At 42.1% G+C, this 26,577-nt stretch overlaps 1 protein-coding gene across 1 annotated transcript in view; it reads left to right on the top strand.

The window, feature by feature from the left end:
• kcnd2 (potassium voltage-gated channel, Shal-related subfamily, member 2) overlaps positions 1-26,577 on the top strand; it is a gene marked incomplete at both ends in the record, with an annotated part of 471,845 nt that overhangs the window by 431,161 nt on the left and 14,107 nt on the right. The window contains one exon of the mRNA XM_083652037.1: positions 21,991-22,089. Coding sequence (XP_083508163.1) covers positions 21,991-22,089 — 99 coding nt within the window. The remainder of the gene's footprint in view (positions 1-21,990; positions 22,090-26,577) is intronic.

Genomic DNA, 26,577 nt, shown 5'->3' with positions numbered 1-26,577 from the left:
TTCTTAGCCGAAATTGTAAAATACCAACGTTTGTCCACAAACGTTGCTATTTTACAATTTTTTGGGAGATCGGGTTGGTCTGTAACGTCCCTCATCTGTTCAAACAAAGCAATGAAAAGGAGAGCGAGCATGCAATCAGATGCAGATCAGTGCCACCATGTTCAGCTTCTTTTTCTCGCGATATGAGATTTCATCTCAACGATACATATTGTCACGTTTTGATATCGCGATATATTGTGGGACGACATCCCTAGCAAACAATGCTGCTTAATCGCTCCCAGTTGAAGCAGAGCAAGTGTGAAAACAGCCTGAGTTGTTGCTTTACGCCTGACAGACTATGTAAGTGCAGTGAGACAGTTCACCTCAATGAATACAGGAAACATTTATGGGCTGCACAATTAATCGTATTTTCATCGTCATCGCAATATGAACATGCGCAATAAACACATCGCAAAGACTGCCTGAAACGCAATGAATAACAAAAGTGGTTTTATTTACATGCGTCATGCATTCCCACTCAGCATCTGATCATTTTGTCTTGTGTTGTAAATCCAGCGTACACCTTTCCCTTGGAACAATGCGCTCCGCCCCTCCGCCAAAGCCCAAACACGCTGTGTGTAGTTTCAGCTGGAGTCAGTGTGTATTTCATTTCTTTATTCAGTGGGCATAGGCTATGTTTGGGGTCTATGTTAGCATTATTAAAGCAGAAAGACATAGGAACTGTATAGCTAATATGTATACTTTAATATTTGTTTATTTATCGCAAGTCATATCGTCATCACTATATTGAACAATGTTATCGCACATCGCAGATTTTCCTCATATCGTGCAGGCCTACACATAGCATGATCGTATCTCGTCGCAGTCGAGTATGCGTGCTAATTTAGACATCTTAGTTTGTGCGTAACACACCAGGGACCACAGAGAGAGGCAGGAGGAGGGAGGAGATAACTCCATCCTCCTGTGTGTCCGGGGCGTACTTCCTCCCCATCATCAACAAACTGCCTTTCTGCTTCTGGAGAAGTTTGTTGAACCCTTAGGGAGATCACTAGAAACATGGACACAGGCCTAGCCTAGCTAGAGAGAGAGGGAGAGAGAGTGAATCATCTCTCGAACTCACCGGATGTGTGTGTGTGTGTGTGTGTGTGTGTGTGTGTGTGTGTGTGTGTGTGTGTGTGTGTGTGTGTGTGTGCGTGTGCGTGTGCGTGTGCGTGTGCGTGTGCGTGCGTGCGTGCATGCGTCCACTGTGTTTACATGCACATAAAATGGGATTGTAATGTGTTTAAGGATCCATGTAAGCGCCATACTCTGATTATGTTAGTGCTATTATGCTATTGTTACACGTAATCGCAATAACATATGGTCGCTGTCCAGCAGAAAGCTCATTATCTCCAAATCATTTTCTTCTTCTTTTTCTTTCTTCTTTCATAAATGGATTCAGTTGGTACCCAAAAATAACCTGTGAAAATATCAGGTACTTTGGCCCAGCTAAAAATTTTATATTACTGGTTATTAATGTTGTTATTATTATTACACTATGTTAAAATGGGAATGTTTATTCTTCCTTGTGAAAAATAGCTTTTTTTTTTTAGATACGAGGTTCTCGCCAGACAGCGACGGTATGGGAAATACTCATATTTCTTGAAGTGTGATCAAGTTGTTCATGCTCTTCCGGTTGAGCATGCGGTAGGAGCAGGCAGGAGATTTGTAGCTCTCCCTCACACTCGTTAAAACCCTGTTAAAAACCTCATAAATTGACTATTTACGAAACTTTTCTTATTCTTGTGAGCCAAAGTACATTTTTACGGCCACAGATATAGTGGAGACATGCCGAATGACAAAGTGCCACGGAGAAATCCTAAAGATTCCTGGATCACAGCTAAACCAGCTGCTACACCTGAGCTAATCACACCGGCTGAAGAAGCTGAGGCTAATCGTCCGACACTACCAGATGACTTGCAAAACCTCCGCTCTCTTCTATTAGCGGACCTTACGGTATCGGTAACCTCTCTTCTTAAAAATGACTCTCTGGACTCTATCAAAGAGACAATTGATTCTCACGCTAATACAATCAAATCAATTGAAACTAGCCTAACCACCCAAAGCGACAAAGTTACGGAGCTAGAATCTGTCTGCCGTGAGCTACTCTTGAAAAATTACACACTGACTGCTAAGCTGGATGACCTAGAGAACCGCTCACGGAGATCGAACCTAAGGGTGGTCGGGATACCAGAGAAGCTGGAGGGATCTGACCCAGTCCAGTTCATGTCTTCGTTTTTCCAGGAGGTTTTCGGGATGGTGGCGTTCCCCAGCTCCCCCACCTTGGATCGAGCGTATAGGCTGGGAAGAGCAATGGCCGACGGAGGGAAGCACTCGTTTAAACCCAGAGCATTTATCGTCTGCTTCCACCGGTACGGTGATAAACAACGTGTGCTGGCAAGGCGCCGAGAGGAACTGGCTTTCCGGGGACACCGGGTCAACATTTACCCCGACCTCAGCGCGAGCCTGGCTCGGCAGCGCGCTGCTTTCAACAGTGTAAAATCGGCCCTCTACAAGAAAGACATTCGCTTTGGCCTTCTTCACCCTGCTCGACTCCGTGTTTTCTTCCACAATCCTGAAGAGGCCCAGGCGTTTTACAACCAACACTTTAATGATTGAGGTGAGGCTGTTCCTGTATCCAGTGTGCGTTAAAACTTTCTTTTGGGACAATTATGTGACATTTCAAGTAGCTAACTGACTTTTCGAACCCTTTTTCCACAACAAGCTGCTTTTTCACGGGGACGTTTCATTTCCTTGCAAGAACCCTGTAAAAAAAAAAGGGTGAAAAAAAAAAAAATGTATGTAATGATTGACGCTGGACTCAACCTCTCTTTCTCCTTATTTTTCTTTTCATATAAACTGCTGTGTTTAGGTGATGCCCATTTTCCTATATTAATAGATTAACACTGAACCTTAATAACTGAAGCTCACCTAACAGCTGTGATAATTTACATTAGTCAAGCTGATTTGATATAGCCTATATATATATGTGTGTGTGTATGTATATATGTGTATGTATGTGTATGTACATATGTCTGTATATATATATATATATATATATATATATATATATATATATATATATATATATATATATGTATATGTATTTTTTTTAAGCAAGCTGCTCTGTGTTGAAGAAGTCCCCCCTCCCCCCCCCTTTTTATTTTCCTCACTGAACTAATACTATTAGTAAAAATGAAAACAACTTGAATGTCACTCTGAACCCTGGTTATTCGAATGGATGCAAACTCACAGAGTTGAGAGGTTTTTCTTTCTCCCCTTTTTCTTAGTGGTTTGAGCTACAATCTGAGTTAGGTATGTAAGATGTATGCATCGGAGGCCATATGTTTTTGTTCGCCGGTGGGTTTCTTTGTTTGGGAAAGGAATCCTAGGATGGGTGGGAGGTGGGTTGTTTTTTATTTTTCTGTTTTTTTCTATGTTTTTTATTTTATTTTGATTGTCAATGTATCAAGTTTCTGGAGATCCAACCAAGAGACACTCTTAAAGGATATCTACTCTATATGAATATAAAACCTAAGCAAACATCATGGCTAAGGTAGTAAAATTTACCTCATTTAATGTTAATGGGCTGAATGGACCAGTTAAAAGAAAAAGAGTATTTGAGTATTTGAAAAGATTAAAAACTGACATAGCATTCATACAAGAAAGCCAGCTTACCAAACCTGAACATCAAAAGCTAAAAAGGGAATGGGTAGGACAAGTGTATGCATCTTCATTCAATTCCAAATCAAGGGGAACGGCTATACTATTACATAAAAACCTACCATTTTTTGTGGAAAAAACTATCTTGGATCCAACAGGGCGATATGTACTGATCCAAGGCAATATGTACTCTGAAAATTGGACATTTCTGAATTTGTATGCACCAAATTATGATGACAAATCCTTCATCCAAGAAATATTTTTTAGAGTGTCTGAATGCAGTGGGAATATATTGATAGGAGGAGATTTTAATTTTTGCCTTGATCCAGTTCTTGACAGGTCCTCAGCTACTATTTTGACAAGGACTAAAGCAGCCACATCCACCCTGGCCTTTATGAATGATCTGAACCTTAGTGACACCTGGAGACATTTTCATCCCACAGTCAGAGACTACTCTTTCTATTCATGTCCACATAACTCACATACCAGGATAGACTATTTTCTTGCATCTAACCAATTAATTCATAGAATTTTAGAAACTGAATATTTACCTAGGATCCTTTCAGATCATTCCCCACTTACACTTTCCGTGTCAATACCTGAGAAAGTACAAGGACCATACAGATGGCGGCTGAACCATCGACTTATAAAGATGGACACCATTCCATGGTTCCATTAGTGAAGCCGCTGCATGTTAGATCGCCGCCCTGACGGCTGAATCCAGTATTAGGTCACAAGGCCCGCCTCCCCATGTTAGTGGATGGGAAAATTACAACCGAAATAATCACAGTATACGTCAGATAATTTTTTTCCAAAGGTGGTTTGTATCATTTTAGATAGTCATTATCATGCTAATGCCTGTGCAAGTGGTCATTTTTCTGATCAGTTTGTTTTTAAGTAGTTATTTGACATATAAAAAGGGATAAAAATGGATGATCGACAGCTGTGGCAGCCAGTCTTAAGCCGTCATTGGCTGGACAGGCTCTTCACAGTATAGAACTAGCGTTGGTTTGACATAGACAGGACACAGTGCTGCTTTGTGCTTTCATCATGTAACGCTGCCTGGAGGTCTGGGTGGCTCTGTGTGGACCCGGGACAGAGGCTCTTAGCACGGGTAGTGGCTCCCTGGAAGTCGGGGTGGCTGTGCTGGCTACCAGACATATCAATGGACCGCAATAAAAAGAACATTGTTTTGAGAAAGGCACGCGAGGAATTAACGTTGGTTGGGGACTGAAGTAAGTTCAGAAAATATGTGTTTTAGTAGTTACTCCAGCTACGTTAGCAATAGCGTTAGCCACTTTCGCTAGTCGGCTGTTTTTCATTATTTATCGGCTTAATATTACTATAACTTAACAACCGATAACGATAGCTGGAATAACACAATAATATACACATATTTTCAGAACTTACCAGGTTGTCCAACTGCCAGGAAATGTGTTTTATAAGATGGGGCCTAGTACGCAAGCACCAGCCATGAGCTAATCGCTAACCCGTTAGCGTCACATAAACAGAGGTTTTATTTCTGGTATTAAAGCAACAAACATTTTTATATGGATATCTCAGAGAAATGCTTTGACTGTGGGGCTGTTCCTTCTTCACAAGCTCCTTTCTTAGCTGTTGTAAGGATATACGGTAGTTAACAGAGACGAGACTAGGCAGCTAGGCTAACGTTACCACTGAGCTATATTAAATGGAACGTTACAGCAGGCTGCCCTACCCACAGTAAACAACGTAGCGTAAAGCGTCAAGGTTAGATTTGTAAAACCAACATTTGCTCCAAAAGGAATTAAATCATAAAGTTAATCAAAATGCCACGGAAATATTGGCTAGCTTAATCAACACAGCAGTGGATCGGATAATTTCCCCAGTGAGGCCGAGAGGAGCCTCCACTTCCGGTCCGGGCTGAGAGCACAGCAGCCCGGAGGAGAAATCTCCGACAACCAAAATCAGATTTTCGTACAGACGTCATTTTGATAAACTGATCTCATAGTGGGACTCTTCCTGGTTACTTTTGGCGAGACACAAAATATTACAACTTAAAGTGTTATATTTACAGAGCTAGACTGTGTATAAATACACAACGCACTGTGCGCATTCTAGAAACAGCAGCTCTACATAAGAAAGTTCAGAGGGGCGGGGAGCTCTCAGAGGTTGTAAATCAACGGAGCTACTGCGCAGAATCTGGTTCACTGATCTGGCAGGATTTTGGCTTCAATAGACCATACAGAGAGGAGATAGGGACACTCTCTCCATTCATATTATATCTCAATGGGCTGAACCCAACTTTGTTGAAAAAAACAGATTTTTGCCGTTTCCTAAGAGACCAAATTAAATTATTTTGTGAAACAAATTGTGCCTCTTCTCCCAACAGTTTTGTATTGTGGGATACAATGAAAGCCTATTTAAGAGGCCAAATAATTTCCTACACCATTGGTTTAAAGAAAAAACATATGGCTGAAATTATCAAGTTGGAGAAAGAAATTTTGTATTTGGAAAAAGAACATCAAAAGTCACTCTCTAAAGAGACATACCAAAAATTTGTGAACCAAAAGCTTAAATATAACGTATTAAATACTTATGGAATAGAAAAAAATATTCTCAGAACCAAACAAAGATATTACGAGTTGGGGGAAAAGGCACACAATGTTTTAGCTTGGCAGTTGAAGTCTGAGGAGAAGTCGAGAGCTATTAACTCTATAGAAACTGAAAATGGGAATGTTACGGGGAATCCAAAAGAAATTAATGATTGTTTCAAACTTTACTACTCTTCACTCTATACATCGGAATCCCCTGATGATCTAACCATGATAGATAGGTTTTTATCAACTGTGAATCTACCGAAACTGACACAGGTGGACCAGGAGGAGATAAACTGTCCCCTTACTCAAAAAGAAATTGAAAAAGCCATCTCCTCACTGCAATCTAATAGATCACCAGGTGAAGACGGCTTTCCACCTGAATTCTATAAAGAGTTTAAAGATCTGCTTATCCCCCTTTTTATGGATGTTATAACCCTGGCAATTGAAACACAATCACTACCCGATTCCTTTTCCACTGCCTTAATAACTGTTATTCAGAAGAAAAATAAGGACCCCCAAAAATGTACTTCTTATAGGCCAATTAGTCTCCTTAATACAGACTTTAAAATCATTTCCAAAGCTTTAACAAATAGATTAAATGAGTTCCTCCCCAAACTTATCAACCAAGATCAAACTGGCTTCATACATAATCGGCTCTCGACTGACAATCTCCGTAGACTCTTCAATATTATTCACACAGCGAATACCAAAACGAGCCCAGTATTGCTATAGCACTTGATGCTGAAAAGGCCTTCGACCGCCTAGAATGGAAATATCTGATGAAGGTCTTAGACAAATTTGGTTTCAGCACATCTTTCACTAACTGGGTGAAAACTCTATATTATAAACCCCAAGCAAAGATAATCACAAACGGTATAACATCAACCCCCATTATGTTACAAAGAAGCAGCAGGCAGGGTTGCCCCCTTTCCGCCGGACTCTTCGTCCTGTCACTCGAACCACTGGCGCAAGCAGTGAGACAAGACCCAGATATAAAAGGCTTTCAAGTAGGTCAACAAAGTCACAAAATTAGTTTATTTGCAGATGACATCATTTTATTTCTTACAGACCCACCCCGATCTCTCATGAAATTACAAAATCTTTTGAACAATTACAGCATAATATCTGGTTATAAGGTGAATTATGAAAAGAGTGAAATAATATCTCTGACTGAATTTGATCATGGAGACCTGTGTCAGTCAGGGCCTTTTAAGTATGTTAAAAAAATTACATATCTGGGTATACAGGTGGATAATAGCTTGAAGAATTTATTGCAACTTAACTATCCTGTGTTGATCAAAAAAATTGAAAGTGACCTAAACAGGTGGACAGACTTACCTTTGACCCTACTTGGCAGGGTCAATTGTATAAAGATGAACATTTTACCGAGGATAATGTATCTATTTCAGTCGCTCCCTATCCCTCTTCCCAATAGTATTTTTAAAACTCTCAATAAATTTGTAAGTGAATTCATTTGGAAATGTAAAGTACCGAGTGTTGGAGCCATTGTGCTTATTCGAAGTATTCTCTTTCTTTATTCTAATATTCTCTATTCTAATTTCTCTATTTTAATATTGAAATGTATTTGCCTGACATTTTGCACACTTTTCTAATCTAATTGCTTTCTGAGCACCCCACCTGGCTTTAGACTGGTGAATTGCATGACAAGGGGTGACTTACAGACCTGTATCAGGAAATGGGTGGAGGCAAAATGTTTGAGAGGCTAGGAGAAAGGGCATACATTTTCTTTGAACCACATTTTTGGAATCCTGATTTATCCTTTTAATCCTGTGCTATTTTTTACAGGAGTTGACAAGAAAAGAAAGATTAAGTTGCATGTTTTGAGCTGCCCTGATTATTTTTGGAAACATTAAATAAATATCTGTTATTTTACCAACTTCAACTTGGACTCATGGACTCGCTTTTTTGGATGTGCGTATCAAAGTATGCCTAGTCGTCTCAACAATGGAAAACAAAATGGAATGGAAAAAAGCTGATACATTAAGTTCAAAGAAAATGCCATGGATGAAGTTTCAACTGGAAAAGGCATCAACAAAGAACAATGTGAGTGTACCAAGTTGAAGTGTTGAACAAAGGCAAGTCTGCTTTAAGTTGGAAAGAATCTGCTGGAAATTTTGGATTTAAAGAACATTCATTGTCATTGAACATTAAGATGGCTCAGGACGAAAAGTTACACAAGTTGATTGGCCATCGTCGTTGGAGACTTGGAACGCTGACAAAGAGGAAAAATTAAATAAGTGCATTGATGAGCAGTGGCAATAAGGATAATATGGATTATCATGTTGGAGAGTTCAAGGAATTTCTGTCTGCATTCATGGAGGTGCATGCAGAGGTGCAGAGCCTGTTACATGAGGATGAAAGACAAGCTGATCATGTTGACTGGTATGAACCAAGACTGCTGGTTTTCAGGGAGTTTCTTGGAGAAGTCCACACTTGGTTGTATGGTGAACTGAAACCCAGTGATGATGATGATATGTTGCAAACTGAACCTGACTCTCATGCTTCTGTAACAAAAGAAAATGCTGCAATTAAGGAACCTGGCTCTCATGTCTCTGTAACAAAACAAAATGTTTCAAAGGAGGAAATGTGTTTAACATTACAGGACACCATTCAACCAGGTGACAGTATCTCTGCTATTTCAAGGAAGACACGTGACTCAAAGTCACATATATCTGCAGTATCAAGAACATCATCAGCCAGACTCAAAGCAGAAGTCGAACATGCTGCTTTGGAGGCTAAAGCTGCAACTCTACAAAGAAGACATGTCCTTGATTTAGAAGAGGCAAAGTTAAAGCTGGCAAGGGAATCACTGGAAGTGGAAGCCGAGATGGCTGCTTCTCACGCAAAGATAAAAATTCTAGAAGAAGCTGAAAAATCTTCCCTTGCTCAAGCAAAAATCAGCTCAATAGTGGATGGCAAAATAAAGTGGGATGGAGCAGACAAAATGGCCGCTCCTCAGGAACCCACACAAACCACATCAAATGCACCTCCTACAATATTACAGGATTCATTTTCCCCAACTCCCCTTGACTCAACTCAATACATGATGCTGACCCCAGGGAGGCCAAGTCATGTAACAACAACAACAACAACAACAATAACTCCATCGCCTGCTCTATATACAAGAAGGGTACAGGCACCACCACCACCTGTTACAAGTTCAGGAGGAGGTGCTATACCAAGAACATATAAAACACCTGCAGGCAATGCACAGGGTAAAGACACACTCGCCAGTGCTATTGAAAGACAAAATGACATTACTGAATATCTGATAAAACAACAACAGCTTTCTCTTCTGCCAGCAAGGAATATACCAGTATTCAATGGTGACCCTCTCCAGTATAGGTCATTTATGAAAGCCTTCCAACATGGTATCGAAAACAAAACTGATAACATGCAAGACAGGCTTTATTATCTGGAGCAGTATACAAGTGGACAACCAAATGAACTTGTTCGCAGTTGTTTGCACATGGCTCCTACAAGAGGATATTACGAGGCAACAAAACAACTAAAGATTAACTTTGGAAATGAAGTAAAGATAACTTCTGCCTACATGGAAAAGGCTCTCAATTGGCCCATCCTTAAACCAGAAGATGGAAATGGCTTGCGTTCATATGCATTATTTCTAAGAAGCTGCTACAATACAATGCAAGACATGCTTGATATGAGAGAGTTGGAAAATGCAGCCCATCTTAGAACCATAGTCTCAAAGCTGCCATTCAAGCTCCGTGATAAATGGAGGGCGGTTGTGTGTGACTTTCAAGACAATCAACAGAAAAGAGTCAAATTTGAGGATCTAGTAGAGTTTGTGGAGAAGCAGGCCAGAATCATCCTAGACCCTGTGTTTGGTGACATTCAAGAGAGTACAACTCAAAAGGTCAAGCCAAGGTTAACTCATTCACCGCCAATGACGTCTTTGACGTGTTATCAGCAATGGCCTTCCCCGCCAAGGACGTGTTTGACGTGTTTTTGTTTTTATTGGTGCAGCGCCTGCAGCAAACACTTGCCCAGCCTGTGACACAGACACAGGTCCCTGCCTTCAAAGGGTAGCCGACAGCACGCGATCAAACACATACCGCAGCTGTTGTTTTGAAATTGAGCAAGAGGAAAAGCAGAGAACGGGTAACGCTTCCTTGTGCAGACAGGAGAAACGCCATTGAAACGCCCTCGGCGCGCTGCACGAGCTGGAGTCGCCTTCCTCTGTGCCAGCCAGGAGAAAACGGGAGAAAGTAATCAAGAGATGTGTTTGATCATCGGAGGAATGAGGAAATGATCGATCAGTTTGCGAGGGCGGTGAGGACGTGTTGAATAGCCGAGGGGAAAACGGGAACGATCAAATAGCAGAGTTGATATGACAGGGAGACATGGACGAGGACGGGTGTACCAGAACAAATCAAAAATAAACACAGGAACAGCTAGGCAGCAGCGGGCAGAAGGCACTCACAGCAGCCCGCTGTCCTTCTCAAGAGCTCTTCAGTTGGTTCATGAAATCGCTGGGCTGCGTGCCCTCCAGTGTTGCTCCTGGCCAATCCCAGCGCCACAGGGCGTGGTTATTGCTTATCCTATGTTGGGTTAGAAATCTAAAAGGGGGATCGTGTGTGTGTGTGTGTGTGTGTGTGTGTGTGTGTGTGTGTGTGTGTGTGTGTGTGTGTGTGTCTGTCTGTCTGTCTGTCTGTCTGTCTGTCTGTCGGTGTGTCTGTCTGTCTGTCTGTCTGTCTGTCTGTCTGCACACTCACACCGAGTAAACTGTATTGTTGAATGTAAAAAAAAAGCACTTCATGTGTGTATATATATATATATATATATATTATTTTTTTTGTCATTTGTGTCCTAACGAATAATATTTACATGTCTGATGTCAATACAGTTCAAAATAAAAGAATTGAGAGTGAGTTATGCCTGAGATTGTGCCCTTTTACAAAAATGCTTTTTTCTCCCTTTTCTCTTCCCAGACAGGCTTTTTTGGTGAACATGGGGTGTATAAAAAGGGTTATAAGTAGAGTACAGAACATGCTAAAAGCTAACTTTCTTTTTGGGGGTGAAAGTAGAGACTTAGATCTTCATTTCGAGGTATTGGACATCACTGTAGTCCTAGTACAGAATTTACTGTGGGTCTTGAAAGATGACCAAACATTATGGAAATACTTGGCCTGTGCCAAAAATGCCAGTCAGATATTGGCAGTGAATGAGTTAATGGACTTAAAACAAAAGACTAAACTGTCCAGCAGGGGGAGCAGCTTCGCAACAACAGTAGCTGCTGTATCAGAAAAAGCTCTGGAATCATGCCCTAATGAGAAAAAGGATCAAAACAAATTAGAAAGTGCTTTTCAAATAAACTGCATATTTTGTGATGGTAAACATGCACTGGAATTCTGCCAGAAGCTGAAGCTCAGACCTAACAAGGAAAAGGTTGAATTCCTTAAAGTTAAAGGGATGTGTTTTGGATGTCTAACAAAGGGACATATGAGCAAAACCTGTCAGAAACGCATGACCTGTCAACAATGCCAGAAAAAGCACCCTAGTTTGTTGCACATAGAAATTGGAAACAAAAGAGGCAAGCAAACTGCTGAAGAGGAAGCACCAGTAACAAGTGCAATGGTCTCATTCGATGTCAGCAGTTCTACTGGGGCTGGTAAAAAGGAGTGTGCACTTGCTATTGTACCAGTTAAAGTGAAGATCTCAGAAGGAAGCAAAACTGTGAACACTTATGCTTTTCTTGATAATGGGAGTACAGGTACATTTTGTACTGAAAAGCTGATGACAAAGTTAAATGCAAAAGGGAAAAGAGTGGAAATTATGTTGACTACAATGGGGCAAGGTGGAAAACAGTCAAGGGTTGTGCCCAGTTTCAAAGTCACTGGTTTAGAGGTTGCTGCTCTCAATGGCGAAGCTTTCCTTGAGTTGCCAGATGTTTACACTCAGGAAGCCATCCCTGCCACAAAAGACAACATTCCGACAGAGGATGACATCCAACAGTGGACATATCTGAAAGATGTGGAATTGATGCACATTGATGCTGATGTTGAGCTCTTGATTGGTGTCAACACACCAAAAGCATTGGAACCATGGCAAGTCATTAATAGCAGAGGTAATGGACCATATGCTACTAGGACTCTGCTTGGATGGGTGGTCAATGGACCACTGCATGATGACATCAGCATGAAAGATGGCCGCCACTGCATTAGTGTCAATCGTATATCCATTGAAAAGGTGGAAGAATTGCTCATTAAGCAATATAATCAAGATTTTGTGGAGCAACATGACAGTGATCAGTGTGAGATGTCTGTGGAGGATCAGCAGTTCATGCAAATTGTAAAAAGCTCCGCAACACTAAATGAAGGGCATTATCACATAAAACTGCCTTTTCGTAAGGAGGATATAAAAATGCCAAACAATCGCCATTTAGCTAAGCAGCGAGCACTACACCTCTTGGAGAAGTTTAAGAAAAATAAAACCTTTTTTGATGAATACAAAGGATTTCTTCAAGAAGTAATTGACAAAGGATATGCTGAAATGGTCCCTCAAGAGCAAGTGAAACGTGTTGATGGCAAAGTGTGGTACATACCACACCATGGAGTTTACCACCCACGAAAGAAAAGCATTCGTGTGGTGTTTGATTGTGCCTCATCTTTTCATGGTGTATCCCTGAATAAAGAGCTTCTCCAGGGTCCTGACCTCACCAACAGTCTCATCGGTGTGCTCCTCAGATTTCGCCAAGGTCAGATAGCCCTCAAGGCTGACGTGGAAGGAATGTTCCATCAAGTAAAGGTGGCAAATGAAGATGTTGACTTCCTACGGTTCCTTTGGTGGCCCAATGGCGACATAAGCAAAGACCTTGCTGAGTACCGAATGACTGTACACATTTTCGGGGCCGTATCATCACCAAGCTGTGCTACATTTGCACTACAAAAGACTGCAGATGATAATCAGGACGAATATCCACCAGAGGTGATTACCGGTAATACAATCAAAAATAACTTTTATGTGGATGATCTATTAAAGTCTGTCAACACAGAGGACCAAGCTTTGTCATTGTACAGAGAACTAAAAGAGGTTTGTGCCAAGGGAGGTTTCAAACTTACAAAATGGACAAGCAATGTTCGGTCCATTCTCGCTCAAATTCCTGAAGAAGATAAAGCTAAAGAAATAAAAAATCTCGACTTGGATAGGGAAATCCTCCCTGTGGATAGAGCTTTGGGAGCTCAATGGAACATTGAACTGGACCAATTCAACTTCAACATTACAGTTAAAAAGCAGCCCACTACAAGGCGTGGCATACTCTCAGTTGTCAGCTCTGTGTATGACCCCCTGGGATTCCTCTCTCCAGTTATTCTTTCTGCCAGAAGAATCCTGCAGGATTTGTGTAGAACAAAGTGTAGCTGGGATGAAGACATTCCGGAGGTAATTGCTCACAAATGGTACAAATGGCTATCAGAATTACACCAGTTGGATGCATTTCATGTTGACAGATGCTTTATCCCAAAAGACTTTAAAATAAAGATAGTCCAGTTGCATCACTTCTGCGATGCCAGTGAAGCAGGGTACGGGGCAGTGACATATCTGCGTATCACTAGTGCTAAAAATGACCATCATGTTGCCTTTGTTATAGGCAAAGCAAGAGTGGCACCCTTAAAGCAGACAACAATACCACGGCTCGAGCTCACAGCCGCCGTCTTAGCTGTTCGTTTGGATCGAATGGTGAGAAAGGAGCTGCAGCTTCAACTGGATGATTCAGTGTTCTGGTCTGACAGCATGACTGTTCTAAAATACATCTGCAACACTACTGCAAGATTCAAGATCTTTGTGGCAAACAGAGTTTCCACAATCAGAGAGCTGTCAAAGTCATCACAGTGGAGATACATTAGCTCAAAGCTCAACCCTGCCGATGATGCCTCTCGTGGCCTTCATGTCGACACCTTCTTGAAGTCCAATAGGTGGATCAAAGGCCCAGGATTCCTCTCAGGTCCTGAATCAGAATGGCCAACAGCTCCTAACGAGTCAGCAACAATCTCTACTGATGATCCTGAGGTGAGAAAAGATATCTCGGTTTACAACACGGTTATTAACCAAGAAGAAAATGCCACATGGAAACTTCTGAATCACTTTTCTTCTTGGCATAACCTGAAAATAGCAGTAGCTTGGATTTTAAAAGTTAAAGCACTGCTTAAAAGACTGTGTGAAGAAAAGAAAGGGCCTCCAGACCCAGGACCCGTCAGTGGTCCAAACAATACAACAAGCAGCAGTTCCCCAGTCTGTCAGTTGATGATGTGGTCCAAGCAGAGACTGCGATCATATGCTTCATCCAAGAACAGAGCTTTCCTGAGGAGATTGCTGCAGTGAAAATAGGCTCAGTGAAAAAGTCCAGCCCATTGTATGAATTGAATCCAGTTTTGGTTGATGGAGTTCTGAGAGTGGAGGCTTGGCAAGTCTGCCATGCCAGAGGAAGTAAAACACCCAGTTATCCTGCCCAAAAAGAATCATGTTTCAAGTCTGATCCTCTGTCACATACATGTGCTTGTAGGCCATGGAGGGAGAAATCATATGCTCTCAAGATTACGACGCAAATATTGGATTCTTAGTGCCAATTCTGCATCAAGAGCTGTCATCCGCAAGTGTGTAACATGTCGACGCAAACATGGAAAAGTAGGAGAGCAGCAAATGGCTGACCTTCCTACTGAAAGAATCTCTCCAGATCTACCTCCTTTCAGCTATGTAGGAATAGACTACTTCGGACCCTTTGAAGTAAAGAGAGGAAGATCTTCTGTGAAGAGATATGGAGTGATATTTACATGTTTGACCTGCAGAGCTGTCCATCTCGAAGTGGCTCATTCTCTCAACACAGACTCATGCATCAGTGCCTTGCGGCGATTCATATGCAGAAGAGGACAAGTACTAGACATAAGGACAGACAATGGAACAAATTTTGTAAGTTCCAACCGTGAACTAAAAGAGGCCATAAAGCAACTTAACCAAGAAAAAATCCAAAAGGTGCTTCTGCAGGACAACATAAAGTGGTCTTTCAACCCTCCTTATGGAGCCCACCACGGTGGTGTCTGGGAGCGGCTTATTCGTCAGGTAAAAAGTGTCCTACAATCAGTCTTGAACCAACAAACAATGGATGACGAAGCCCTGCAGACAGCTCTGTGTTAGGTGGAAGCGATTCTAAACGATCGCCCGCTTACTGCAGTCTCCGATGATCCAAATGATTTGGAGCCCCTCACACCGAACCATCTTATTCAGCTCAAAGGCAAACCCATCTTACCTCCAGGTCTGTTCAAGAAAGAGGACATGTATGCTCGAAAGAGATGGAAACAAGTACAGTACCTGGCAGACCTATTTTGGAAAAGATGGACCTCTGAGTATCTCCCTCTGTTGCAGGAGCGACAAAAGTGGAACACCATCAAAAGAAATCTAAGCCCTGGAGACTTGGTTCTTGTAGTGGATAGCACCGCTCCACGAAACTCATGGCTGATGGGACGAATAGTCAAAGCTATGGCCGACTCCAGAGGAGTGGTTCACAGCGTGCGTATCAAAACAAAGTATGGAGAGCTTGAAAGACCCATCACCAAGCTGTGTTTGCTGCTGGAAACAACATCTTAAAAAAAAAAAAAAAAAAAAAGTGTTGAAAGTTGATCTATTATTATTACTTATTCTTACTTATTCTTCTTCTAAGACCTTCTTCTAAATGCATTAACTAAATAATGTGATAATATACACAAAAAGAGTTGGCTAAAAGTAAAATGGTAAATGAACAAGGGCCAACATAAAAACAAAACAAAAAAAACAATTGCTTTACAATGATGCAAAATGCAAAATGATTTATTGTATAACCTGGCTCCATGTGTTTCTTCTTGTGGTAATTGCCATGCTTATAGCATTTAGCAATTAGGGGCTGGCGTGTTGGAGCCATTGTGCTTATTCAAAGTATTCTCTTTCTTTATTCTAATATTCTCTATTCTAATTTCTCTATTTTAATATTGAAATGTATTTGCCTGACATTTTGCACACTTTTCTAATCTAATTGCTTTCTGAGCACCCCACCTGGCTTTAGACTGGTGAATTGCATGACAAGGGGTGACTTACAGACCTGTATCAGGAAATGGGTGGAGGCAAAATGTTTGAGAGGCTAGGAGAAAGGGCATACATTTTCTTTGAACCACATTTTTGGAATCCTGATTTTTCCTTTTAATCCTGTGCTATTTTTTACAGGAGTTGACAAGAAAAGAAAGATTAAGTTGCATGTTTTGAGCTGCCCTGATTATTTTTGGAAACATTAAATAAATATCTGTTATTTTACCAACTTCAACTTGGACTCATGGACTCGCTTTTTTGGATGTGCGTATCAAAGTATGCCTAGTCGTCTCAACAATGGAAAACAAAATGGAATGGAAAAAAGCCGATACACCGAGGGTGAGCTTGGAGAGACTAACATGGGATTTCAAGATGGGTGGCCTTCGACTTCCCAACTTTAAATTTTATTATTTGGCATCACAAATTAGATTTCTCTCATCTTTTTTTGAATGTGACTATGCCCCCTCCTGGACACAAATTGAATTACATGATATTGATGAAGAGGTAGGAACTGATCTCATTTATAAATGGAACCCTAAAAGTATTACTAGTAAAACAAAAAACCCACTTACTGTCCACCTGGTTAGAACATGGTATGAAATGCATAGAATTCTTGGAGTAAGGATTGACTTGTCTCCCAAAACACCTTTGTGGAAAAACAAACTTATACCAATGATCTCTGATAATAAAATTTTTAAGTTTTGGTATGACAAGGGAATAAGATGTCTTGAACACTGTTATGATAATCATATCCTCATGTCATTTGATCAGATAAAAATGAAATATGGTTTATCCAACAAACTTTTTTTTTGTTATTTGCAATTAAGAACCTTTCTGAAAAAAACTTTGGGTGAACAAATGTCATTACGTGATTTGACAAAGTTGGAGGAGGTGTTTCATAATGATTTATTAGTAGGGTAAAAACGATTTATTAGTAGGGTATATTCCATAATGATTGATCATTATCCAAAACAAAACATACATCGATCAAGAGAGAGATGGGAAACTGAACTAGGCACCACTATAGATAAAGACGTCTGGTCTGACCTATGTCAGAACAGCATGTTTGCTACTGTAAATGCCAGATTCAGGCTCATCAACTACAATTTTCTTCACCAACTCTACCTCACCCCTCATAAAATACACCGTTATAATTTCACAATTTCAAACCTGTGTTTTCGGTGCGGTATTGATGAGGGCACAATGTTACATTGCACATGGCAGTGTGTTAAAGTCACAACATTTTGGAGTGACTTATGTGATACGTTAACCAAAATTACAAACACCTCAATCCCATTCGACCGAGAGCTCTGTCTCTTGGGAAATGTATCAAACTTGAAGCTAAGTCAAAGTACTAGAAAATTCATTGACATAGCCCTTGCTGTCTCTAGAAAGTGCATTGCCTTAACCTGGAAATCGGATTCCCCTCTCTCTATATAAAAATGGATAACAGAGATGACTAATTGTATTTCTTTAGAGAAAATTATGTATGTTCTGAAAAACAGACTTGATGTATTTCTAAGTATTTGGCAACCTTTTATTGAGTACATGAAAATACTAACTCTATCAACTGTGAACTTGCCAGTGTTGGGAACGTTACTTTAAAAAAGTAATTAGTTATAGTTACTCACTACTTGTTCCAAAAAGTAACTGAGTTAGTAACTGAATTACTCTATAATAAAAGTAACTAGTTACCAGGGAAAGTAACTATTTGCGTTATCTCCACCTTGAAAATGCCAAATTTTCATGGATTGCTGCAAACCTGAGGGTACCCTCACGGGCCCCTCGGCCCGAGGCCAGGCTTGTTTTTTCTTTATTTTTAATTAATAGGTCCGGGGTCGGGCCGTTTCAATAATTCAATTAAATAATGTTGTATTAGCGTACTCGCTTGATTTTACACAGCGGAGCACAGTCAGACAAAGAGGAGGAGTGCACAGACACTCCCCCAGCCACACACAGACCCTCACGTGACGTTAGTAGCTGTAGACAGCTCCCGAAGAGAGATAGAGAGAGAAACAAGCCATTTGTCCGTCCATGTACAGCGAGCGGACAGCTCCCGAACACAGAGAGAGAGAGAGAGAGTCAAATAGAGAGACAGACAGAGAGAGGCTGCGCAGGACGGCCATGCGGCGACGCAGCACACGGAACAGAGAGGGAGAGAGATGTGTCATTATATCGTAATATTGGCTTCGGGCCTAGCAACGGGCTGGATCGGGCACGGGTCTGCATGTCACGGGCCGGGGAGGGCTCGGGCCGAAACTTCAGGCCCGCGCAGCTCTCTACTCCGGACTCGCCATTTCTGCTGCTTCCTCGAATCTGTTTGGTGTGTCTGTGTGTTTGTGTGTGTGTGTGTCGCCCGTGTCCTGACTCCTGGCTCGTGTGTAACACTGGCTCCGATTGGCTACCAATGCTACCATGAAACACATGACTCTGCCTTAGCCAATCATAATTGTTTATCTCGTTATGTTAACCCACCCGGGCCCCGTTCCAATACCCATACATCCATACTATTTAGTAGGCAAAAAAAGAATTAGTATGTCCTAATACATAGTATGTCAGATGCAGTATGCCAAGAGTACCAGGATATTGTACTACATCAGCTCCTATTTCGGAGTATGCATCGATGCATGCTGCTCCAGCCAAACTTCCCCACAATCCTTTGCGCAGCGGAAGTTCTTCTTCTTCTAATGTTTTATGGCGGTTGGCAAACAACCTTTTGTGCATTGCCGCCACCTACTGGAGTTACGTCGCACTGACTGAGCTGCGTGTATAATCCACACCCACCTCCATAACGCCGTGAACACGTCAATAACTATGATAAAAACACTGACAGAAATATGCACGTTATTATACTGTTAAGAATGAGACTGCACGTAAGTATCATCACATCAGTTTATTAGAAACAACATACATTACAATATAACAGCAATTTGTTTATTTGATTGTCTGTTCCAATTTTGTAAATGCTTAGTCTGAATTTTTTGTATAATGTAGGCTACTGTTTGTTATTGCCAAACTTTGTTTATTGAATAAAAAAAAAAAAAAAAAAAAAACTCAAATGTGGCGCTGCGGACGTCGGCGGAAGTGAGCAAGAGGTCGGAGTTCAGGAAGCTCACGTGACGACAGATGTAGTGTCTCCCAATAGTATGCATTTTGCATGCATGCTACACACTACAATCCATACTTTGTGAGGGCAGCGGCAGTACATACTACAAGAAAGAAGTACAAGTATGGGTATTGGAACGCAGCCCCGGTCTCCTCACTTGACAACACTAGTGTAGGTTACGGGTAGTTTACTCAATCATTTCATAGTAACGCACCGCATTTAGCGTTCAGTAACGATAACGGCGTTGTAACGACGGAAACAGTAATTAGTTAGATTACCCCGTTACTGAAAAAATAACGGCGTTACCTAACGCCGTTCTTTTAAACGGCGTTATTCCAAACACTGGAACTTGCTATGACTTCTGAACTGGTTCCACTATACATTAGGTCAATAACACCTTAAAAAAAAAACTTGGTTGAGATATCTCACCGTACTTCATGAAACATTATTATTATTATTTTTATTTTCCTTTTCCTTCTAGTAATTTCTATTACTGCTTTTTCTTTTTTGTCTTTAATGGGAATGAGTTGCATTATGTGTTGTTTTTTGTCTACATGAAAACCTTAAAATAAAATATATAAAAAATAAAAAATAAAGTTGTTCATGTGGTGTAGCTCATAATGGTCTGTCCATTTTTACCCGTCTTTGCCTCATGTAAACCAGATTAGGGGAGGAGTCATTTCATTGAACCATGTAAATGACTTACTCACACTGCTTTTCATAATAATCAGAGTATTGGCAATAGTCCCATTATTGTGCAACATGTAAACATAGCAACTGTTTGACTAGAAATATGTCAGTTCTGAGGCTAGCCTGGCTAGCCTCTGTTCCCTAAAGGATATATATATATATGTGTGTGTGTGTGTGTGTGTGTGTGTGTGTGTGTGTGTGTGTGTGTGTGTGTGTGTGTGTGTGTGTGTGTGTGTGTGTGTGTGTGTGTGTGTGTATATATATATCTATACATGTGTATGTGTATATATGTGTGTGTGTGTGTGTATATTGTTTGTTTCAGTTTTTGTCCCACTGATAAAGTCATAGGAGGCATTGTGATGTCATAAAGTCCCAGAAGTGATGTCATCAGTGATGTCACTTGAGAAATTGTGCATTGTGACATCACTGATAATGTCATAGGCATTGTGACATAATCTTTAATCAGTGATGTCATAAGAGCATTGTGATGTCATCAGTGATGTGAAGTTGTGACATCATCATTGATGTCATAAGAGCAGGTGAGCCCTCACAGTGGGCGAGCTGCACGGTGGGCGAGGGAGCAAGTGAGCCCGCACAGCTCGGCCGCAGGGCAGCCTAGGAATCGAGCATGCATAGCACGCGAGATGCCTAGTATATACTGTATATAGTATGGTCCGAGTGAAATGTTATATGGTCTCTCCTGATTCTAAATATTGCTGAATCGCTTGGTCTGACCAAGTAAATCTATTTTTATAAGCATTTTACAAAACGTCTCTGGAAAATGAATGGCGGATGAAATCCTTATTTCAATGTCATGCTACTTCCTGGTTACAGCTTGTGTATCCACTGCAGGCAACTGGCAAGTTTGGCATGTTCACTGCACACAATTTGAACATGCGTGTTATTTGTACATGGACTGAAGAGAAGGGGCTGACAACACACACACACGCACACGCACACACACACACACACACACACACACACACACGCACACGCACACGCACATGCACACACACACACGCACACACACACAAGCTGTTTTCCCACATGCGCCTTTTACCACTAAATGACCGGAACGCAGTCTAATGCCTTCATGTGTGAAAGTTGTTGTTCCGGTATAAGCGCGACCCCGTCGTCGCGGACATTTCACCAGTTTCGAGCCAGTCAGAAGAGCGGTATGCGCGATAAGGAACACAAGTGTAGAACGGGTCCAGTCATTTGCCGCGACACCGGTCCTTCTCTCATGGGCGAGGTGTACACACGTTGCTTAACGTTCACTTCCAGTGTGCATCATCTAATCATTCGCGCACATCAAAGCAAACTACTTCCACATTTCGCTTTGTGCATTTGCTTTCTCTACATACATACAAGCGTTGGGCAGCTTGCAAGCCTCTGCCATTCTTGCTGTGTCTGTCCTGTGTGGCTGCTGCGAAGTGCGGAGGACTGAGTGAAGGACTGGCCTCTATCGAGCAGAGAGGGGAGGGGGGAAATGGGCTGTGTTTATTACGCTGGCTTGACGCTGCTCTTAAGTCAAACGAGTGTGATTTATTGTGTGACAAGCGAACCTATTTCACCATCGGAGTTTTGCCGACCCCCAAAATAAGCTCCCCCCGCCCCCCAACATACAGGCAATTTCGCTGCTATACAGTATTCCCACATGCGAGCGCTCAGGTGTGAAGGGAAATTCCGGGAAATGTCCGATATTGACTTACAGGTAATTTTCCGGTACGCATGTAGGAAAACGGCTACACACACACACACACACACACTCAGAGCATAATTAGACAGGCTAAATGGACGTTTGTATTTGTTCACAAACAGACAACCAGGCTTGCTAGAATTCGCTTGGCGAAGAGCGGAGGGGCTAACGCTTATATGCAGTACAAACGCAACGGGCTGCTGATTGACCCTGACCAGGAGGTAACCACGGACATGCCATCGTCGTCGGGTGGTGCTGGTGTTTTCCTTTTTTTTCACCGTTGTGTCATTTTTTTTCGTTATCCTTTTTTGTTGAGCCGTGACATGACATTACCAGGCTGGTGCATGCAGTGGATATCCAATGTGAGGGGGAGGGGACCCCCGTCTCACTCTCTCTCTCTCTCTCTCTTTCTACATTCAGAGATGTTGCTTTTATGATGTTCATCTCTCTCTCTCTCTCTCTCTCTCTCTCTCTCTCTGTCCACCTGCCTCTTTCGTCCAGCTCCGTGTCTCTGTCTCGCATTGACAACGTTTACATGCACACAATATTCGGGTTTTTGCCCTTATTCCAAAAAGACAATATATCAGCTAAGCTGTTTACAAGTCTAATAAAATGAAGATTGTATTAATATTCCCGTTTACATGCAGCTGTGAATACTCTGATTACTGTGACGTAAAATGTCCCCATGATGTACGTCCTACGGCTACGTTCATTCATGGCTTTTACTGGGCATGAGCATACCGACACACCATTTAGCCTACAACCCATTTAGCTAAACGAGCCAGCTCGCTACCTACTTGTCTTTGTCCCTATTCTTACCAGCGTCATCTGGTCCATTTGAGGACCTGAAAATGTCAGCGCGATATTTGCGCATATCCAAAAACCTGTTGATATCCAAGTCTTTCATAATGGTTAAAAGTAGGTGTGTTTCTCCTTCCGACCAGAAATGTGGGCTTTTATTGTAGACATGCATCTAGTTGGTCTGTATGTACAAAGCACATGATAGTGTAACTGACCATAAACACTACCTGTTTACAAAGCACATAGTGTAACTGACCATAAACACTACCTGTTTACAAAGCACATAGTGTAACTGACCATAAACACTACCTGTTTACAAAGCACATAGTGTAACTGACCATAAACACTACCTCTTTACAAAGCACATAGTGTAACTGACCATAAACACTACCTGTTTACAAAACACATAGTGTAACTGACCATAAACACTACCTGTTTACAAAGCACATAGTGTAACTGACCATAAACACTACCTGTTTCAAAGCACATAGTGTAACTGACCATAAACAGTAACTGTTTCAAAGCACATACTGTAACTGACCATAAACAGTAACTGTTTCAAAGCACATAGTGTAACTGACCATAAACAGTAACTGTTTCAAAGCACATACTGTAACTGACCATAAACACTACCTGTTTCAAAGCACATAGTGTAACTGACCATAAACAGTAACTGTTTCAAAGCACATACTGTAACTGACCATAAATAGTAACTGTTTCAAAGCACATAGTGTAACTGACCATAAACAGTAACTGTTTCAAAGCACATACTGTAACTGACCATAAACAGTAACTGTTTCAAAGCACATAGTGTAACTGACCATAAACAGTAACTGTTTCAAAGCACATACTGTAACTGACCATAAACAGTAACTGTTTCAAAGCACATAGTGTAACTGACCATAAACAGACTAGTCGGTCTGTTTACAAAGCACATAGTGTAACTGACCATAAACAGACTAGTCGGTCTGTTTACAAAGCACATACTGTAACTGACCATAAACAGGCAAGAAGCCATGAGTCACAAACTGCAGTAAAAACCCTGATTGAGACACATATTCTGAATGCGCTGTACACATATCCAAAGAATGCTCCTAAAACCCGGATAATATCAGCATTATATCCTTGTCTTGAAATGCTAAATTCGTCAAAGGGCTTAATTCAGAAAATCCAAAAGGAATATGCTGTTTACATGACCCACATAAAAATCAGAATATTGCCATTTTCTGAATAATAGTGGAATATTAGTGTGCATGTTACATTTATGTCAATGACTCACTTTCATTCCTCTCTCTCTGCCTCTATCATTCTATCTTCTGGCCCTCTTTCTGTCAGCCTTGCTCTCACACAACACTGACTGCAGGCCTACGACACTGCAGGAGTCTGCAGGCTGCACATGGCCTACGAGACTGCAGGAGTCTGCAGGCTGCACATGGCCTACGACACTACAGGTGTCTGCAGACTGCAAATGGCCTACGGCACTACAGGAGTGTGCAGACTGCACATGGCCTACGGCACTACAGGAGTCTGCAGACTGCACATGGCCTACGGCACTACAGGAGTCTGCAGACTGCACATGGCCTACGGCATTGTAGGAGTCTGCAGACTGCACATGGCCTACGGCACTACAGGAGTCTGCAGACTGCACATGGCCTACGGCCTGCAGACTGCACATGGCCTACAGCATTGTAGGAGTCTGCAGACTGCACATGGTCTACGGCACTGCCAGAGTCTGCAGACTGCACATGGCCTACATCATTGTAGGAGTCTGCAGACTGCACATGACCTTCGGCATTGTAGGAGTCTGCAGGCTGCACATGGCCTATGGCATTGTAGGAGTCTGCAGACTGCACATGGCCTACAGCATTGTAGGAGTCTGCAGACTGCACATGGCCTACAGCATTGTAGTAGTCTGCAGACTGCACATGGCCTACGGCATTGTAGGAGTCTGCAGACTGCACATGGCCTACTGCACTGTAGGAGTCTGCAGACTGCACATGGCCTACGGCATTGTAGGAGTCTGCAGACTGCACATGGCCTACGGCACTACAGGAGTCTGCAGACTGCACATGGCCTACGGCCTGCAGACTGCACATGGCCTACAGCATTGTAGGAGTCTGCAGACTGCACATGGTCTACGGCACTGCCAGAGTCTGCAGACTGCACATGGCCTACATCATTGTAGGAGTCTGCAGACTGCACATGACCTTCGGCATTGTAGGAGTCTGCAGGCTGCACATGGCCTATGGCATTGTAGGAGTCTGCAGACTGCACATGGCCTACAGCATTGTAGGAGTCTGCAGACTGCACATGGCCTACAGCATTGTAGTAGTCTGCAGACTGCACATGGCCTACGGCATTGTAGGAGTCTGCAGACTGCACATGGCCTACTGCACTGTAGGAGTCTGCAGACTGCACATGGCTGCACATGCCACTGCAGGAGTCTCCCCACTAACTCGCCCACCGCATGAGACCTGCTTCCACCACTGGGTGGGGTGCAAGAGTCTCCCACCGCATCAACAGGCAACGAGAACACTGTCTGCAACCTTAGCCTGGTCAACCATCCGGATCACGGGAACTCACATTCTGTTTCATTCTGCCGGTTCCATCTGGACTCCAAGCCATCCACAGTCATTTCAGTGGGCACGGAGAAGACAACTACTTCAGCCAACCAGTGTCGCCAAATCCAGTCCTTCAGCCAATCAGCATCCAGTGTATCATGCAGTCAAATCCAAATCCACTCAGGAGGAACAGCGAAAATGTATTTTTCATCGAGAAACTCCGCTGTTGCATACTCCTGTTGTTGTTGTTGAGTCTGTTTCTGCAATAACTGCACTTACGGCTGTGGAAACTCTACGAACATTAACGTTACCGCTTGTTAGCTTTGGGAGCCGCAGAGCCATGGGAGTCGCCATTACTGATTTGCCAGATGTCAACTACCTGTACGAGGCAGGTCCCTGATTGGCCCATGGGCTTGATCATTTCTGAAAAGACCTGCGCCGGCCTGGAGGCCATACACATCCACAGAACAAACAGAATGCAAGTTCACGTGCTCCAGATGGTTTACCAGGCTACTGTAACCACACTCCATGTCCACTTCTCTACTGATTACTCTCTTCTTCTCTTTTTCCCCCCTTCGTCTTCTCTCCGTGTTTTGTTTTGACTCATGTGCATTTTGGACATCATCAGAACGCGTCATGGATTCCATCACCATGGAGGAATGAGACAGGCTGAGTTGCATGTCAAATCAGCCGGCGACTCAACATGCGGGGAGGTGGAGTCAATGTGATGCAGAAGTGATGGGGGATGTAAGCTCTTAATCCCATGATCCGAGAGCTTTTCACTCCTTCTGGCCATCCGCCTGCATCACATTTAGTCTGCCCCCCTGCGCAACATGAGTACGGTGGCTCTTTTGGATAAAATGAGGCTCGAGTCAAAACTCATAGAGTAAAGAGACAGAAAAACACCAAAATTAATCCAGTGGTTCTCAACAGGGGTGTTGGGACCACCATGGGGTCTTTGAGGGTGTTCCAGGGCATCCCCAACAACTTGATGAATTGTTTAGCATTAACTTTAGCATTATTTCATTTATAAGAAATCCACCACAATTAGAGAATGTAGAAGAATGACTGTTTTGATCATATACAGTAGTTTCACTGTTATCTCTCTACCTACAATACAGTCTGTTATCTCTCTACCTACAATACAGATAGTCTGTTATCTCTCTACCTACAATACAGTCTGTTATCTCTCTACCTACAATACAGATAGTCTGTTGTCTCTCTACCTACAATACAGTCTGTTATCTCTCTACCTACAATACAGATAGTCTGTTATCTCTCTACCTACAATACAGATAGTTGTGGAATTCTGGACAAAATCATATCTGATAATAAAAAATATTGTCA

Source organism: Poromitra crassiceps (assembly GCF_964638095.1).
Source record: "Poromitra crassiceps genome assembly, chromosome: 2".
NCBI lineage: Eukaryota > Metazoa > Chordata > Actinopteri > Beryciformes > Melamphaidae > Poromitra > Poromitra crassiceps.
Note: the sequence above shows the minus strand (reverse complement) of the source record. Positions and strands in the feature narration are given on the sequence as shown.